The sequence below is a fragment of the Xenopus laevis genome, chromosome 8L (assembly GCF_017654675.1).
Source record: "Xenopus laevis strain J_2021 chromosome 8L, Xenopus_laevis_v10.1, whole genome shotgun sequence".
In the NCBI taxonomy this organism is placed as follows: Eukaryota; Metazoa; Chordata; class Amphibia; order Anura; family Pipidae; genus Xenopus; species Xenopus laevis.
Genome location: NC_054385.1, coordinates 123,709,096 through 123,727,066, shown reverse-complemented (window position 1 = coordinate 123,727,066; position 17,971 = coordinate 123,709,096). Strand labels below are relative to the sequence as shown.

Here is a 17,971-nt window from a genome sequence, read left to right as displayed (position 1 = left end):
GTCATGAAATGCTGGGGCACTAAGTAATGAAATGCTGGGGCCACTTTGTCATGAAATGCTGGGGCCACTGTGTCATGAAATACTGGGGCCACTGTGTCATGCTGGGGCCACTTTGTGTGAAATGCTGGGGCCACTGTGTCATGAAATACTGGGGCCACTGTGTCATGAAATGCTGGAGCCACTGTGTCATAAAATGCTGGGGCCACTGTGTCATTTAAATGCTGGGGCCACTGTGTCATGAAATGCTGGGGCACTAAGTAATGAAATGCTGGGGCCACTGTGTCATGAAATACTGGGGCCACTGTGTCATGAAATGCTGGAGCCACTGTGTCATAAAATACTGGGGCCACTGTGTCATGAAATGCTGGGGCCACTGTGTCATTTAAATGCTGGGGCCACTGTGTCATGAAATGCTGGGGCACTAAGTTATAAAATGCTGATGTGACATAAAATGCTCAGCCTGCTGTTTAAGAAATGTTGGAGGCACTCCTATATTGCCCTATAATGGTGTGTGTGTGTGTGTGTAGGTCATTATGGATTGGATTAAATATTTTCTAATAAGTCACATATGGATTTAAAAAGGTGCTGGTAGGTGCTGGAATGAGCATGGGTATCAATGTTGGATCACGTAGGTTGTTGCAATTTCTATTCCCCAGTGTGTATTGTGTGCTCTTAAGTGTGAATATTATGTACCTTGTGGCCAAAAAGGTCAACACCAAATTATTATTGTATTAAATATTTCCCCTTTTTCAGCCATTACAGCATCTGATTATAATTAAATTAGTAGAAATGGGGGTTTCCTGTTCCTTACCTAGTCCCATCTTGCAGACAAATGGGAGGTGGTAATTACATGGGACATCACTCCATTTGCCCTCATTGTGTCCCACCATCACCACACAGTTCTCTCCAGAGAGGAAATAACTGTCTGGCTGCCCATGGGCCCAGTTCTCAAAGAGCTAAAACGAAAAAAAAAAACAGGAAAAATTTTTTATTTTTTATTATTGCAAACAACAATTGCTGGTGGTGGTCACCTGACAACCTTTGCTTCCACTTTGGTTACAGTGATACTATAGCCATAATTACCCATAAAGGTGGTTTAATAAGAATGACCCCCTCTCCATCTCTTTTGCTGCTAATGATGATCTAGCAAAGTCTTACCAGGGGGTTCCCATCTGACCACTGGAAGTCCCCTTCTATGGTCCTGTCATTCAGCCCAGTCCATTGATAGTCATTGTACTTGTCTGAAAGGAGACGGAAAATCACAATAGAGAGAAGGAAGATCTAGATAAAAGAAATCTTGAACCAAGAAGCTTAAGAGACATTGAATCTACTCAAGTCTTGCTGTGTATAAGCTCATAGTCAGGGCTGCATATTTGGGACATAGAGGACATTTGTTCTGGGCAACAGCATTCTTATAATACCTTACCTTAGCCAGTGACCATTGAAGAGCCTTGGCCTCCTAAATGATTCTGCCCCATTGTTTTCTATCTTGTGCCTGGTTTCTCCGTCCTCTTACTCAGAGTGCATGTTTTGGGGTATTGGATGCTGGGCCCCCAAAACATTTACAAGGTATACATTTTATTGTTTAGGGCAACAAAATAATGTCCAGGGATGTTTTGCTGTTCTCCAAGGTAGTGATAGTGCCCCTAGTCCATCCCAACTTGCTGGGTTCCTCTAGTGCCTTGTTGATATACTGACAACTACACATGTATAACCCAAGAGGAGGAGGAGGAGGGTAGCTCTGGTAGAATCCTAAAGTAACATTGTATGAGTTATGGGCCCTCTGATCATGGTAATCTGTGCAACAGCCCTATTCCTTAAATATATTCAGGGTAAAACTGTATCCCAACGTATCCTGCTCCATTGGCTGTCATTGAGAGTTGTAGTTCAAAAACAGGTGGGACAGACACCTTGACTTACTACACACTATCCTATATTTACAGCTCATCCCAGATAAATCCATGGGGCACTTTTGCTCTGCATGGTGATTGCCCATGATTATATCCCCATAAAGTCAGCTTTGGTGCAAAACTCCACAGCCAGTATAGAAAAGACCTGTGTAAATACAACTCAGCTTGCGTGTGCTTCCAAGTGGAAAAGCTATAGAAGCTCCATACTGCAGTGCAGATGTACTGACTGCAGACATTCCCTGCAGTACAAAAACATTCATTAGAGCAATAGCTAGACCTGTCACAGTAAATTTGGATACAGAATGACCATAAACCAAGTGTAAACTGCAGATTTTGGACAAGGGATGCTAACAAAGTGCAGGTAATTCTGGAGTGAGGAGGTACAAGGATTGACTAGGCAACGGGGGTTTGGGGTAGTCGCATAGACCCTGATCAAATCTACACAAAGTTGTAGTTCTGCAACATTGCAAGGAAGAATATAACAAGTACAGATCTTGTAACCTATAGCAATCATTCTGAAGGTAGTATTTACTGGTTACTTGATTGATTGCTATAGGTTACTAGACCTGCAGCAGAGCCTTATTTTCTATATATAGCCACCCGAGGGACTGTGACATGGGCAGCAGATTCAGGAGGGCAATCAGTGGGTGCTTAGACCTCTTTTTTCTCTAGTCCCCCCATCCTGTCACTGGAAATGTCCTACACAACCTGTCGGCATGGACATTATTTGATTCATGCATGTGCATAGACTGTATTGCACATACACCTCCAATTTGTTGGAGGGGGCAGGAGATGGGTTGTGCCTAGGCCAGTGCTCTGTAGGGTGAAATTTGGGTAGGATGGTTCTTTGCTCTTCTAGCTGGAAGCCCAGCCTTAAAGGGGAACTGTCACAAAAATAAAAATGTAATATAAGCTTCATCTTGCTGAAATAAGACACTTTCTAAATATAATCAATTAAAAAGTCTGTACCATTTAAGAAATAATCAAGTTACTCTCAGTATGCTGAGGTCTGAGTCAGATTCTGATTGACAGGTAGGTATCATACGTCTTTTAGGGGAGTTCCCGTTCTTAGCAGCATAACTCAAATAACCAACTCCAGCACAAACAAATGGTAACAAAATAACAGACTCCCTGCATGCAGAGAAACAGGATTTCCATTAGAGCCTTTTATTTTTAAAGAGTGAGCACCTAGGTTAAGGGTGCAACCCCCCCCAAAGCATGTATTAGACCTAACTGTCAATCAAAAACTCACACCTACTGCATGAAGACAGAATGAAGAAAGACAGGTTGTTCAGAGGGGGAGAGTGAAGAGTAACTTCATTATTTCATAAATGGTACAGAATTTTTAAGTTTTTATATACTTTTTTAATGAATATTGTGCCAAAAAACCTAAGTTGCAGTTTTTAAACTTCAAGCGCCCAGGCCCCCTGCTTCCCCTAATCCCAGGTGTTTTTAGTGATATCATGTGGCTCTAGCACAAGTCAGGTGTATTTAAATCATTTATTATAATAAACACTTACTGCTGAGAAACTCTTGCTCTTCGGGGGTCATGATACTGGTTAGGTGTCCTCCAGCCTCTCGACAGAAGTTCTCTGCCTCTTCCCAGCTTCGTCTTGCATGGAAATGTTTGTAGCAGAATCCTTGGAAGGCATCCCAGTCGCCCAAACACTTCTCTACATCTAAGCAAGAGACACGGACATTAGATCATGTGCAGAAAGGACTAGGGTTCCTTAGTCTGCTCTTGGGCTTCTGTATGAAGCTTGTTGGGTGCTCCAGGTTGTCATTGGTAGCTAGTGGACAGGGGAGCTAGAGGAGCAGTAGGAGAAGTGATTTTAGCTTTGTTTTTGTCTGGTTATGAGGAGAATAAAACATCTTGCCACCCCTGGGGTATAAATTGCTACCTGTAGTTGTATACGTTGTGTTTCATGCACTTGTTTATCATTTTTACTGGTCAGTGGGGAATGCTTGCTTGAGGTATGCTACCTTTTGGTTGGTGGAAGAAAGGTGCTGGTGTGACTCTTGAGTCACAGGTTCAGGAGTCGGGTACATCTATTTACCTTGCTCATCTGGCATTGTGAGCTGGGGAATGGTTGATGGTTCTAGTGTTAACTTAAATGTATGGTTGATGCTAATATTGACTTAAATATTTAAGGTTTAAATAATAAACATGGACTGTGGTGGTTCAACCTTATCTTAGTTTCTAAGGTACACATGGACACCATAAGTCCTTCCTTCGCCTTTCAGAAGGATTATTATCCACTGGCCAACCTCAATAAGATAAAAGTAGTCCCCAATTGCTAGGGCATACACAGGAAAATTGAGGAAAAAACTGGCTTCATTTTGAAATAATTCTGGACCACTTATCTTCCATCACCTTTTATTCCCTTCTGTCCTTATGCTTTGTTGTGTTTAGACTAATACTATGACAACAGTAATCATTTTAATGAATAGGCAACAAATGTTGAATGCTAAGTAAATATTCCTGTGGAAAAATAGGACAAAGCCCGCCACAATTTAATGCAGCATTGCATAGGTATTGTATTTCAGATACAAATCGCAATTGGTGGTGTTGTAGGAATCTGTACCTACTTGTATCAACGGCCCCTCACCCTAATTGCTATGTCTAGGCCATAATGCATACACGCACAGTAGAGTTGTTTGAGTTTTGTGCTCCCAAACCACTTCACACTGTTCTTCAAAAGCCAAGAATAAAAAACTTGTAGCTCCTTACATTCTTACTGCCAATCTGTGTCCAGATGCACTTTGACGTTATGAAGTAAATTAAGTCCATATGGTTCTATCTAAGAAGTCGAAGTAGCCAAAGGAATTGCATAAGCACCAGCTACAATGGCTTCCTGAAATTGTTTGTCCAGCCAGGATGGACAAAGGCATCTAGGACATGCTAGGTGCAACCTTAGGGAGCAGTTGCTGCTTAACTGTGCAAACCACCTATGCTGGGTTTGGCATATGAGCAAATTTATGGAGATTTAAGTAAATTACTCAATCCCCCGGCACTTCAACACCATTATTATATTAGAAACTCTTTGCTGCATGATAATTATCTTGTATTGACCTAAAATTCACTTTCAGCATATAGATTAGTCCCACCCATGGGCCATAGCTGTGGTATCAATGCCAAGACGTTCTAGATCACACTCACTTATTTCACAGATTTTCCCAGTATAGCCTGGCAAACACAGGCAGAGGAAGTCTCCGTCTTCTTCGTCAATGCAAGTCCCTCCATTTCCACAAGGGTTTGGGTAGCAGACATCTACAACACAAGGCATAGAGGGAAGCTACTGAATTGCTCATCATTTTCAAATGACTAAAACATTCCGCAGTTTGACAATAAACTATTGATGTTTAGGGCGTCAGGGGAATTTCTTTGAAGTTATTGAGTTGGTAAGCCATTTGGTAAAACATTTGTTTTTGTTATAAATCCAAATTGACTGTTCACTTACATTATCTCTCTTATGATTAGTCCATGAGGACTTCAAGTTTTGAGTCATTTAAAGCCCCTTTCTCACAATAATTTTCCATGATGTTTCCTTAATCTTGAGCTGCTGAAAAAGGCTGATTTCACATGGAGAAGTTATACCAACACAACCTCCATCTGAGGAGCACTGCATTGAGTTCTCAATGGTTTCTATACTGTTGCTTGAAACTAGAATAAGGACCAAGTGTCTCTCAAGACACTCAGTCATACTGTCATGGTTCTACAGAAAAAGGGTGTTAATGAACTCAGTCTGGGCTATTTTAATTGCTGTGCAGAAGGAACAATATTAATCTGAGTCTAAACTAAATGGAAATAATATCCTGTAAATATATTTATTTAAAGTATTGACTCCATTGTTTCAGTTACTCAAAGCTGCAGGATGTCTTGAACTATTCATAAAGTATCCCTAAATTCATGAATAACTTCCCCTTGGAGGTCTCCAAACAGTGGCTGGGGGGGGGGGCTAAAGCTAAATCTTAGATAATGGTGAGATTTGATGCGAATGTCTATTTGCCCTTCTAGCATGTCAGTCTGATCGTCAGTAAAGGTAAAATTAAGGGTGAACATTTACAGCATTGCTCATATACATCACAAAAGTCATAGCTTATTACTGAATTACTGACACAACAATGTTTTAGATATTTGATACCATTTGATATGCTAAGGGAGGCTTGAGCAAATGTTGGACCACAACAGGGGGGAAAAAACTCGACAACTCTGCTTTAGGAGGTCATTAGAATCTTCTAGTCTGGCATTTTGATCTTGGTATTAAGATGATCTTTCCCACTCACTAGAAGCAGTTTTGTAGTCCAGCACTCTGCTTAATTTATAGATTCCCTGCAGCCTCTTTCTGTGAGCTGAGTATTCTATTCTGCTCCACTTTTTATTCCAGTATTACCGTATATACTCGAGTATAAGCCGTCCCAAGTATAAGCCGAGGTACCTAATTTTACCTTCAAAAACTGTGAAAGCTTATTGACTCGAGTATAAGCCTAGAGTGAGAAATGAAGCAGCTTCTGGTAAGTTTCAATCAAAAAATTGAGGTGCCGGCGTCTCGTTTTTGGATGCCGGTGACCATTCTTGGACGCCGGCGAATATTCTTGGAGACTATTCTTGGATGCCGGCGACTATTCTTAGACGGCGACCGTTTTTGTATAAGCCGAGGTAGAGTTTTTCAGCATATTTTGGGGGCTGAAAAACTTGGCTTATACTCGAGTATATACGGTAATTTTTCTTTGTAAAACCAGCTGTTTTCAGACTTCTTGGGCTTGGCTTCCCAATTGAGTCCATTATCTGGTCACCACTAACACGGATATTTAAAACATTGGTGGAACAGTGATCTTGCTATAGTTCCAAGATTATCTAGGACAGACAATTATTTTTTACCCCATTCTAACTCGGCTGCCCCCCAATTGACTACTTTGTAATCTTTCCCCCCCAGGAAGGCCAGCTTCAAAGTGATTTCTGAAAACTATTTCCAGAGGAAGAGAATATAAAAATGAAGTAGCAAGCTGAACTTTATTGCACCATTATTGCAGAGAAGAAGGAGAATACTAACGAGACCTAATGAGCTAATAAGGTGGAGCCAGGAAGTCTTCTAACATTTTCATGAAAGGTTTTTCACTTGAATATAGTAAACTAGAATAATTGAAATTATAATCACTCTGGGGTTCTTCGTTATTAATGGTGCACTGATTCTCAACCCAGTGCAGAAGACTGTGAATGGAAGAATGTCCATACAACCTACAATTGTATGACTGATACAGTATCTCATGTTAAAAGGATTTTGCCATCATGATGAAATCTTGGTATTTTTGCTATGAAACAAGCCATAATGAGTAAAGCGGTGCTGAAAAAAAATCATTTACATTCTACTATAACTGAATTTTAATTCAATTAAATCCTAAAAACGTATATGAAGTTTTACTGTTTGTATGTCTGGATGTCATGTGACTAATATCTACTTCCTCCCTACTAAAGAGCATCGGTATTATAATCCTTTAAGACTGTGATATATATATATTTATAGGAAAGTGGGGAAACATGTAGGCACAGAGGACTGTCATTACATGGGGCGCCCCTTAGAGACTTTTTTCATGGGATACTATATTATGACTTTTTTTTAGTTACAGACTTACTACTCTAGGTTTGCTTGCATGTTTAAAATAAAGCAGTTGGTGTTACAGTTGAGGTAGCGAAGATGTTAAGCGAGAGACAGACAAAGACACAAAGAACACACAGAGAAAGCCCAGAAAATAAAGATTATAGAACTTAATGTAACTGCTTTAATTCTAAAAAAAAAGCTTCTTGTTTGCTTTATTTTTCATGGAAACATTCATAAAAAAATTACTTCATAGAAGTAAAAAAAAAAAGCCCAATGTGCACTCTTGCATGAGCAGACTGAACTGGTTTGACAAGTGGTGAAAATAAGTTTGATTCTCCTGATTCTAATGCAATAGTGAGATAGGAAAGTACAGAAGAAGAGGAATATTCAGTGCAAGGGGTTGATGCAGATGGCCAATGAAAAGAGAACGGCTGTGCAGAAATGAAGGTTACCTGACAAATTTATTGAGGCTCCCAGAATTGCTCTCTCTGTTGGCATTGCAGGTGGTGGGCTGGTTGCACTCATAGACACATTTGGGTTGGCTGTTTTCTCCAGAATATGAGTGGTAGAATCTTCAGACCCATCAGTAGGTGATGGGGATAAAGTATGCCTGAGAGGAACATAATAGACTGGTGATACAGTCATAACTTCCCTTGAATTGGAGTTTGGTAAGGCTGTTGAAGAAAGGCTATTCTCGTTGATATTTTCTTGCCTTTCCGTAGAGATAACAGAAGAACTTTTTAGTTGAGAGATTTGTACAGTTGCAGTCTCTAGGTTTTCATCCTTTTTATCAACTGGGTTCTTTCCAAAGAACTTTGTAGAATGGGCCACACTTTGTGTAATTTGTGTTATATCAGGATGGCTGGTTGGGTTCCCTGAGTGCTCGACTATGTTAGTGGATGCATCTTGTGTGCTGTTGGTTTGTCCACTTGACTCAGCCCATAAGGAACCAGAACCGTCCCCACTTGCTTCCTCCAAAGTGGCTTGCGAGCTGCTCTGACCGCTGGTTTCCAGTGATGAATCTACTTGTGTTGTGAACAAATTTGTGTGTGCATCTTTAGATCGATCTAGTCTAGTGTCCACAGAATACATGGGAGGTTTTGTCGATACTGGGAACTCGCTGGTAACAAGTTCTTTTAATAAACTCACAAAGGGTTTTGGACTGATGTTCAGATCTTCTGTAAACAAATTATCTCCATGTCCGGATGCTTCAAAAACCTGTGCTCCGGCACCAGAGCTACTAATAGAAAATTCACCAGGTGTAACTAAATTAGGAAACCCTCCAGAACTTGTATCATCTATATCGCCTGTGGAATGTAATAGAAGATTACCACCATCTTTGTTTTCTATGCCACTACCAGCTAAACTGGTAACATAAGCAGCTTGTGTTGGGTAAACTGGATTAGAAGAAGCTTCAGATTGCTTAGTAGTGGTCACTGAGATATTATAAACTTCCTCGTTTTCCTTTTCACCATGGTTATTCGTTAATTGGTCGGTTTCAAGACTTCTCTTTGGTGATTGGGTAGTGGTATTAAAAGTTTGGTTTAATGTTTCTGACTCCTCAGAGCCAAATTCATCTGGCAAATTGGTGATATTGTCATAAAAGTAATCGCTTTCTGCATCTACATTTACAAGAACTACTTCGGTGGTGGAGTCACCTGGAACCTGCTGCGTAGGAACGGCAACACTTTCCTCCAACATGCTGCTTGTCGTCTCTTGGAGAGTGAAAACAGATTTGTTTTGTGGGATGAACGCAACCTTGGTCTCTGCCAGATAAAAATAATACAACATATGTTATCAAGATATTTCAGCTGCAGATCTTTCAACGGCAGATTTTCAATCCCTTTACAGCTCTGTTTCTACTCTACTCTTCTTTAAAACTGCTATATTAAATTAGAAGCCAGAAGCCATGATTTAGTGCAAACTCATATATATAAATTGCATTGTGGTTTAAGTGCAAAGAATACAATTTTGAAAGGTTGATACATATGTACCACTTGCCTTTATAATGTTGTGGTTAAGGGGAAAGGAACTGTCAGTGCTATTCTGGTTCAAATGGATGGTTGGAAAGTAAGGGACAGAGACAAGGGGAATCGGTTGAAATTGTAACTTCTTGCTTTGCTTTAATTTACCCTAAAGATGGGGGGATTGGTAACACAAGATAGGAGGAGCATCATACATGGGGAGCAAGACTAGAGGGAAAGCGATGGTAAGGTTATTGTTAAAGCAATGTACAACCAAACCCAAGAGCACAGTCACTGAAATGTCACCTGGTGTTTTTTGGGTGAAACTAGCATCTTCTTTTGCTGTTTCTGCTTCCTTGTCATCTTCTTGTTCTTGTTCCATAACCACAGGGGAATAAGATAGATATGAGTTGCTGGTGGAACTCTTTATAGTTGGTGTTGACTCTTGGAGAGTTGATTCTTGCTCCTTCGTAATGGTTTCCCTTAGCTCCTCTAGTATCTGTTGACTGTCTGCCATCTTTGTTTTGTTTAGTGGTATGGTGTCCACATAGCCCTGAGCTTCATTTTCGGCAATGCCTTCAGGAAACATTAGCTTCTTAAAGCTCTCTGTTAAAGTTATAATATTCTGGACCTTCTCAACAGGAGCAGGTTGACCATCATCCAGATTTTGTGGTGTAATCCGGCTCTTATCTGCAAAACATGTCTAAATTTCAGCCTGGGTCATGAATAAATTAGTCATATGAAAAATGATGATTTGTTGGTAACAATTAGTATCAGAAATTAAGCTGGGTACATGCAGATGAAGGGGATGATAGCCTAATAAACTTTTTGTAAGGTGATTGATCTGAAAGGCTTTACCTCTGAAGCAGTAAACATCATATTTGGCCATGGAGTCTGGGAATCCAGTCTGATTACGGAACATAAATATAGTTTTGACGCCAGAAGCATTGCCCCCACATCTTTCTCTTGGAGTGACAATTGGATATCTCACACTTCCATCTGAGAGCCACCCAGGGCTACAGAGATCAAACCCCTGGTTCCATGCAGCATAGAGTTGCCCTGTGGTTGCAATGTTTGTTCCCAACCTTTTGCAGTAGTCCCTTGCTTCTTGCAGGGTAAACTTATTAGGCGTCGAACCCAAAAATACTTCACCTAGAAGACGAGAAAATGTAGGAAAGAGCATTAGGAGATGTTTATTCAATAACCTCATTATCCAATTACCTTGAAATGCTAGCTGCAAAAAATGGGGCAATTGAACACCTTCTATAGAAAAGTTTTATAGCATAATTATTTGTACTAACTGTCATATGTCTTGCATCTAGTGCTTCTAAGCTAGACTACACAAAAAAAGGGGGTTATTTATCAAAGCCCGAATGCCAAAAACTCGAAACATTCGAGATTTTTTTTATTATAAAATACAAATATACAAATTTTTAGTGGGAAAAAAACCTAGAATGTTTCTGAATTTGTGAAAGCCCTAAGGTGTTAAAAGTCAGAATAAAAATGTACCCCAACTCAGACCTGCCAAATTCATGTAGAAGTTAATGGGCGAAGTCCCAAATCTACCCTGATATGTGCTGGGCTTTGTGCAATAATACAAAAGATTTTGTGTTTTTTGGGCAAAAATCCGAAAACTTTGTACGATTCCAATTTTTTCACTATTTTATCAAATGTTTTCCCGATACAGGAAATTTTAAGAAAAATGATAAATAAGGGATAAAAAATCTGTGATGATTTGGTCTGACTATTTTACTAAAGATGATCATAAATCATAAAGTGTTGCCTGCTGCATAAAGACCCTGGAACCCTAGGAAAAAATTGCCTTATATTTAAAAATCATAGTGAATGGCACCAATGTTTGCAATGTCCCATGGATCCAGTAACCTAATGCAACCAATCATCTGTTAGCTTGGGTAGATTGTCCACATGCAGAATAATAAAGTAAATTCTAACTGGTGGGCTACTGTTGCTTGGAGATGACATTCTAACTTACAAACATGGGACAGAATTTCATGTGTAGCAGAAGAGAAAAAAGATAGTTTAGATTCTTTGATGAAGATTGAGAAGCACAGGGTCCACTCAAAACAGAGACTGAAAAACACTGCTCTGCACAACTCCCTACTAGATGTCCTACCATCCCCTACATCACTCTTCAAGTTACACTGCTGCCTCATCCTCACCTCTGGGTGTCTTGCTGCTTCTTTCATTGCAATCTTTATGGACCACCAACACTCACCTCTAGGGCTAGTCAGTTGTCCCCTGCATCATTAACCTCCAGGTGATTCACAAACTCGCCGTGGTTCACATATATACCTTCTTTAATTAGCCTTAGAGGAACCCTATGCTGCATTACTTGTTAAGTGATCTGGTCTCTTGATGTCCCTTTCATTGCTCATTACTATGTGCACTGAAGCCTTTCCCATCACCACGTAGTAGAAATTGTTAGAAACTTCTCTCTAACATCTGTTCTATCTTCTTCATAGATATATTTTTTTGAACCCCATGCTGTGCCTCACCAGTCTAAATTCATTCCTAAAATAACACTTATGTTCCTAACACTCATGATTTCCTTCAACGAATGACTGTGCAAGACAACCCATGACCATATGGCCCTCTCTTCAGTCTTCTGGCATACCTGTAAAGGTCTTCTGAAGATGAGGAATTTGCAGAAATTGAGGGATGAATTAAAAGTTGAAAAAGTCGATGGATAGATCTCTTACAATATAAAAATAATCATCTAAAACAACAGCTGTTAAACTTTATAATATAAAGATACATTACCATTCAGTTCTTCCACATAGCAGTATACATCATACATGTCATCTGGATCCAGCACACCGTAATTCCGGACTCCAGGGAAACCATCCATGTCACCATAGCAACCATCTCTTGGGATCTGGATGGGGTATCTGAAGAAAGCAGACACAACCTAATGGAAATTATTCTAAACATGAACAAAAAGTATTTAATTTATTTTAATACTAAAAAACTTTACAGTCACATTCCTCCTTGCATATATCCTAAAACATACATATTTAATACATATTTAAATATTACCCCTGCCATTCTCTCCATAAAGTTTACATTATTTCTTACCTGACAGTCTGGTCTGAAATCCATCCAGCATCACATTGCTCATAACCACTATGATAAGCAGCCAAAAGCTGTTCTGGTGTGGCAATGGTGGCCTTTATTCTGTTGCACGCTTCCTGTGCCATAGAGAAAGTATAAGCGTAGCGTGCAGTTCCTTCCCGATACAGGAACACAACCCCTACAGAAGAAAGGGTAAAAACAAAAAAAAAAGTAAAGCGCTTTTGAAGCACAAATCTCAATCGTGTGTGTGCTACAGTGAACCTGTGTTCTCTTTTATATGATCACAGAACCCCTCAGTGACTTCTGATATCCTTATCATTTACAGTAGGGGGTACATTATCCCTTATAATACATGAGTGATACTCAGAGTTCCCTGTATAACTCAGCCTGCAGCCTTGTGCCTTTATATGGTCACAGAACAACCCCTCAGTGACTTCTAATATCCATCCTTATCATTTACAGTAGGGGGTACATTATCCCTTATAATACATGAGTGATACTCAGAGTTCCCTGTATAACTCAGCCTGCAGCCTTGTGCCTTTATATGGTCACAGAACAACCCCTCAGTGACTTCTAATATCCTTATCATTTACAGTAGGGGGTACATTATCCCTTATAATACATGAGTGATACTCAGAGTTCCCTGTATAACTCAGCCTGCAGCCTTGTGCCTTTATATGGTCACAGAACCCCCAGTGACTTCTAAAATCCTTATCATGCACAGTAATATATCTGAGACTTTTAAGAGACTTTACCTTTTACTTTGACCTCCAGCATGTCGTAGTCATCTTCTATACCATGTTGTACATAGCAACGGTAGATCCCTGAGTCGTTAGTAATTAGGCTGTTCAAGATTAAAGTGGCATCGTTGACTGACTCAGCATAGTGTGGCATCAAGGCACGGGTACGGTAGCCTTCACTGATTTTAACTTTGCGGCCCCTTGCCACTAGTATTTCCACCTCCTTCCCTTGGGAGATGAAGCTCCATTTTATTCTAGGTGTTGCCAGCACTGCTTGACGCCCAGCACTGATGACCTCAGATGGTGACTGGTACCTGATGTGACAAGGAATTGTGAGGGTCCCTGTTAGCACAGGTCTGGCAGGATGGCTTCCTATTGTCACTTTCAATGTCTTGCTGTTCTCTGTTTAGTAAAAAGCAAAGTATTATTCAATGTCCTAGGAGGGAATACCATGGGAGAACAGACCATACAAAACCAGTCTGGAAGAATCTGGAGAGCCTTTGTACATTTGGTTGACAGCACCAGAAAAGAAGAGTTCAAACCCAGTTTTATTGCACTATACTTAGCTAAAAGATGAAATATGGTGATCGGACATGGACACAGTACCCTCAACGAGTTATATAGCTTATCACAATGTACTTTGGGGTTTCACAGCAACTACCAGAGCATTATGCTGTGTTTAGTCAATCTGCCCTGCAAATCCAAGAGAAGTGACCTCACAATCCTGGGGAGACCCATGTAGGAGGCTCTCAATGTCTGCAACAACTATATCATGGTCCATCTCCAGCAATTAATTTGTTCTCACCAGGCCCTAAAGGCCAACCGTCTTGGTTCTTAGAAGATAGGGATGAGGTTCTTGACTACAATTCAGTACTTTACCTGAGTTTTCTTCCAGTGCTGAAGTTAGCAATATTGATGCATGAGTGAGTATCAGGAGCAGCAACATGTTCCACCTCATGTTCAACTGTTGGAGGAACATTACATATTGTATATTAGTGATCTTCCAATCAACACAGGCACTGCCCTGTTAATATTATATGGCTAGAGAATAAACTAGAAGGAATCATGAATACATGTTGGCATGTCAGTACAGTGTATATCCATCAATTTATTCTATGAATCTTCTTTACTGTCATGAGATGATAGTTATCATTTACTGTACTTTGTAGGAAACTGTAGGAATCCATCGCTGATGTGGCCATGGAGTATAATGGCAACATTTAAGTAATCCATGGTTGAGCAACAGTATTACTGAAGGCTTCCACCCCATGCAATGTGTTGATTTGCTTTAAAACATCTCACCCAGGGCTGGAACTAGGGAGCGGCAGTAGAGGCTCAAGCCTGTTGGTGGTCACAAAAAGGGGGAAAAAGCAGAGAGTGACAGAAGATTGGCCAGCAGGGAGCATGTGTGGACCACTGTGGGTGGCAATACTACATGGCCAAGCTCTGTTCATTGCTTTCAATTTGGCTCTAAAAATGTAGATTTATGTTTTGGGCCAAGCAGCCCTATAAAGATTTCATTCAAGAAAAATATCATACTATGATAAAATGTTGATGTCTTTTCCCCAAGTTTCCAAAAAATTGTAAATGAAAATGTCAAATTCTTGAGTATTTTCTTTTTATTGCATTACATATTTCAACTTGATATCCCTGCTAATACTAATTAATCGGTGTTACAGTTCCTGGTAACTATACAGTAGAGCAGTGCTGTCCAACTTCTGTGGTACTGAGGGCCGGGATTTTTCTGGCCTATGTGGTGGAGGGCCGACACTGGAAACCAGCGACCACTCCCTGTTTTTAAACTACACCCACATTAAAACACACCCATGTTACCACAATAACTTTTAAGACCATGTTCACATTAATGGTGGTAGCATGCCAAAAAAGCAAATGTCTGGTGCTAACTGCAGGGATATCACTTATCACTCGTGAAAATTTTAAGTCATATTAAAACATACCCTTAAATCCATATGCCCCCCCCCCCTGTGGATAACACAGCACCCCCCAGCACATGATTACACACCTTTGGGACCCCTAACAAGTATTTCCAAATGCTAACAAACCCCCACCAGGTTCACCTCCAGCAGGTATAGTATGGCACACAGAGAGAACATAGGGCAGGCAGAGTATGGCACACAGAGAGAGCATAGGACAGGCAGAGTATGGAACACACAGAGAGCATAGGACAGGCAGAGTATGGCACACACAGTGAGCATAGAGCAGGCAGAGTATGGCACACAAAGGGAGCATAGGGCAGGCAGAGTATGACACACACAGGGAGCATAGGACAGGCAGAGTATGGCACACACAGAGAGCATAGGGCAGGCAGTGTATGGCACACACAGAGAGCATAGTGCAGGCAGAGTATGGTACACACAGGGAGCTTAGGACAGGCAGAGATTGGTACACACAGTGAGCATAGGGCAGGCAGAGTATGACACACACAGGGAGCATAGGGCAGGCAGAGTATGGCACACACAGAGAGCATAGGGCAGGCAGAGTATGGCACACACAGGGAGCATAGGACAGGCAGAGTATGACACACACAGGGGAGCATAGGGCAGTCAGAGTATGGCACACACAGGGAGCATAGGACAGGCAGAGTATGACACACACAGGGTAGCATAGGGCAGTCAGAGTATGGCACACACAGGGAGCATAGGACAGGCAGAGTATGGCACACACAGGGAGCATAGGACAGGCAGAGTATGGCACACACAGGGAGCATAGGGCAGGTAGAGTATGGCACACACAGGGAGCATAGGACAGGCAGAGTATGGCACACACAGGGAGCATAGGACAGGCAGAACACAGCAGGAGACAGGGAAACCTATCAGGACCACTCTAAGATGTTCAACATACAGTGACACAGTGCTGGTGCCCCTCCAGCAGTTTGTATGAGTGTGAACAGGTGAACAATGGGGGCACAATAAGGTGTTACACCTGTGAACAATGCAGGGAGAATTACAGGTTTGAAAAATGCAGGAATTTACTGTCTAAATTTGAGGTTTAAACAATGCAGGGGGCAGTTTATCTCAGTACCTTTTATAGCTTACACAAACTAAGCAGTCACAGCAGGCACACTTTCAGGCACACAGGGCCGCATCAGGTGCACAGGCCACCAGTTGGACAGCACTGCAGTAGGATATGCCTTGCATAAATTCAACACCTGAGTCAGAAGAAGACATAAGTCCTTGTATACCGGTTCCTTTCATTCACCTCCTGATTCATATACACTAGTCCTTCCTGCCTTGCTACAAAATCTTTCAATAGCTCGCTGGGCTACACTGCTATGAAGGGAAGGGTGGGCTATTCTTTAAGATTCTGTTCACGGCAAATGTCCTTGCATTTTTTTGCTTTCTATGTGAACCTCTGTGTAGCCCATTATATCTCAAACAAGCTTCCAGCCTGGCCACAAAGACACCAGCTTGAAAAGAAGAATAAAAAAAATACTCCCGTATTCATAAATCTTTTCCTATATGCTCCTTGATAACAAAGATTATAGACAAGTCCTTCCTTTTAGACGAACAATAAACAAAAGGCCACATTAGAATGAGGTCTATTTTATTTATCTATTTTTCTAGCCGAAATGCCTATCCAAGTGACTCTTCTCCCATGGAAATAACCTCTCACTGAAAAGATTTCTGGGAGAAAGTGCTCTTTAAAGTACTTCCAAGAACAAGGGCTCTAAAACAAATGGGAACCTGGACAGAAGTTAAACATGACACCCACATTATATAAAAAAAGCTATTAAATGTGTCTTAGTCAAATGGCTTCGGCTGCATTTATTTGAGGGTACAGCAGTCTCAGTGCATTACACCATCCACCACATGAAACACATTGTACACTTACTTCCACCTGGGTTATTTAACCTTTAAATTATCAAATAACACAAATAAATTCACAAATCTCCCAGGAAAATTCACCGTAGAAAATTCGCAAAAAATTAATTTGCGTCAAAATCGCCGCATGTCAACATTATTTGGACGCCCATTGACTTTAACAAGAGCGTCAAAATTGACACAATTGACTTTTCGGACTCACGTCCAAAATTGGACTCGGGCGTCGATTTTCGAGTTTCATGATTTTTTCGAGAATTTCTCACCGTTTTGCGAATTTGGCCAATTTCGCGGGAAGAAATTCGCCCATCACTATTCGTTAAAAGTGTGATGATATGTGGGGACAGAAAAAAGTTTTGTTAAATTTTAAAAGGAGTAAAATATAGACAATATAACATAACATAAAAAAATTTAGATGAGACCCGCAACCCGACCCACAGACCCTCGTCCTGCATCTATACCTGCACCCAAAAATCCTACCCTCATCCTGCAGGTACCCGACCCGCTACAGGACTCATAATGTGCTTTGCACCTAGCACCGGATTTCCAATCCACCACTAGTTGCAGAGTGCCGCCAGTCCCTGGATAGAAGCGTTTTTTGCACTTGCTTCCCATCATTGCGTATGAGATATGTGTGCAGGGTCGGACTGGAAGCTTCTTCCAGTTCTTCCACAGGCCCCCTAGAACACCCCCTGCCCCAACCAAAACCCCCCTCTATGCCCCCTGCCCCATCTGCAACCCGTAATCCCCCACGTGTACCTGTTCTTTATTTGTAGCCATGATTTTGGCCAGGGAGAAGATCAGGCGGAGTAGCACAGGGTCACA

General features: G+C 41.1%; 1 protein-coding gene across 3 annotated transcripts in view; it reads right to left on the bottom strand.

Moving 5' to 3' along the window:
- The window catches only part of bcan.L (brevican L homeolog), a 34,870-nt gene that overhangs the window by 1,650 nt on the left and 15,249 nt on the right, over window positions 1-17,971 (bottom strand). For all 3 annotated transcript variants that reach the window (XM_018228716.2, NM_001088637.1, XM_041571937.1), the window contains 11 exon segments: window positions 14,187-14,271; window positions 13,323-13,709; window positions 12,571-12,745; window positions 12,256-12,383; window positions 10,333-10,626; window positions 9,781-10,164; window positions 7,963-9,276; window positions 5,071-5,181; window positions 3,431-3,589; window positions 1,159-1,241; window positions 812-956 (listed from right to left, as the gene is read on the bottom strand). In XM_018228716.2, coding sequence (XP_018084205.1) covers window positions 812-956; window positions 1,159-1,241; window positions 3,431-3,589; window positions 5,071-5,181; window positions 7,963-9,276; window positions 9,781-10,164; window positions 10,333-10,626; window positions 12,256-12,383; window positions 12,571-12,745; window positions 13,323-13,709; window positions 14,187-14,271 — 3,265 coding nt within the window.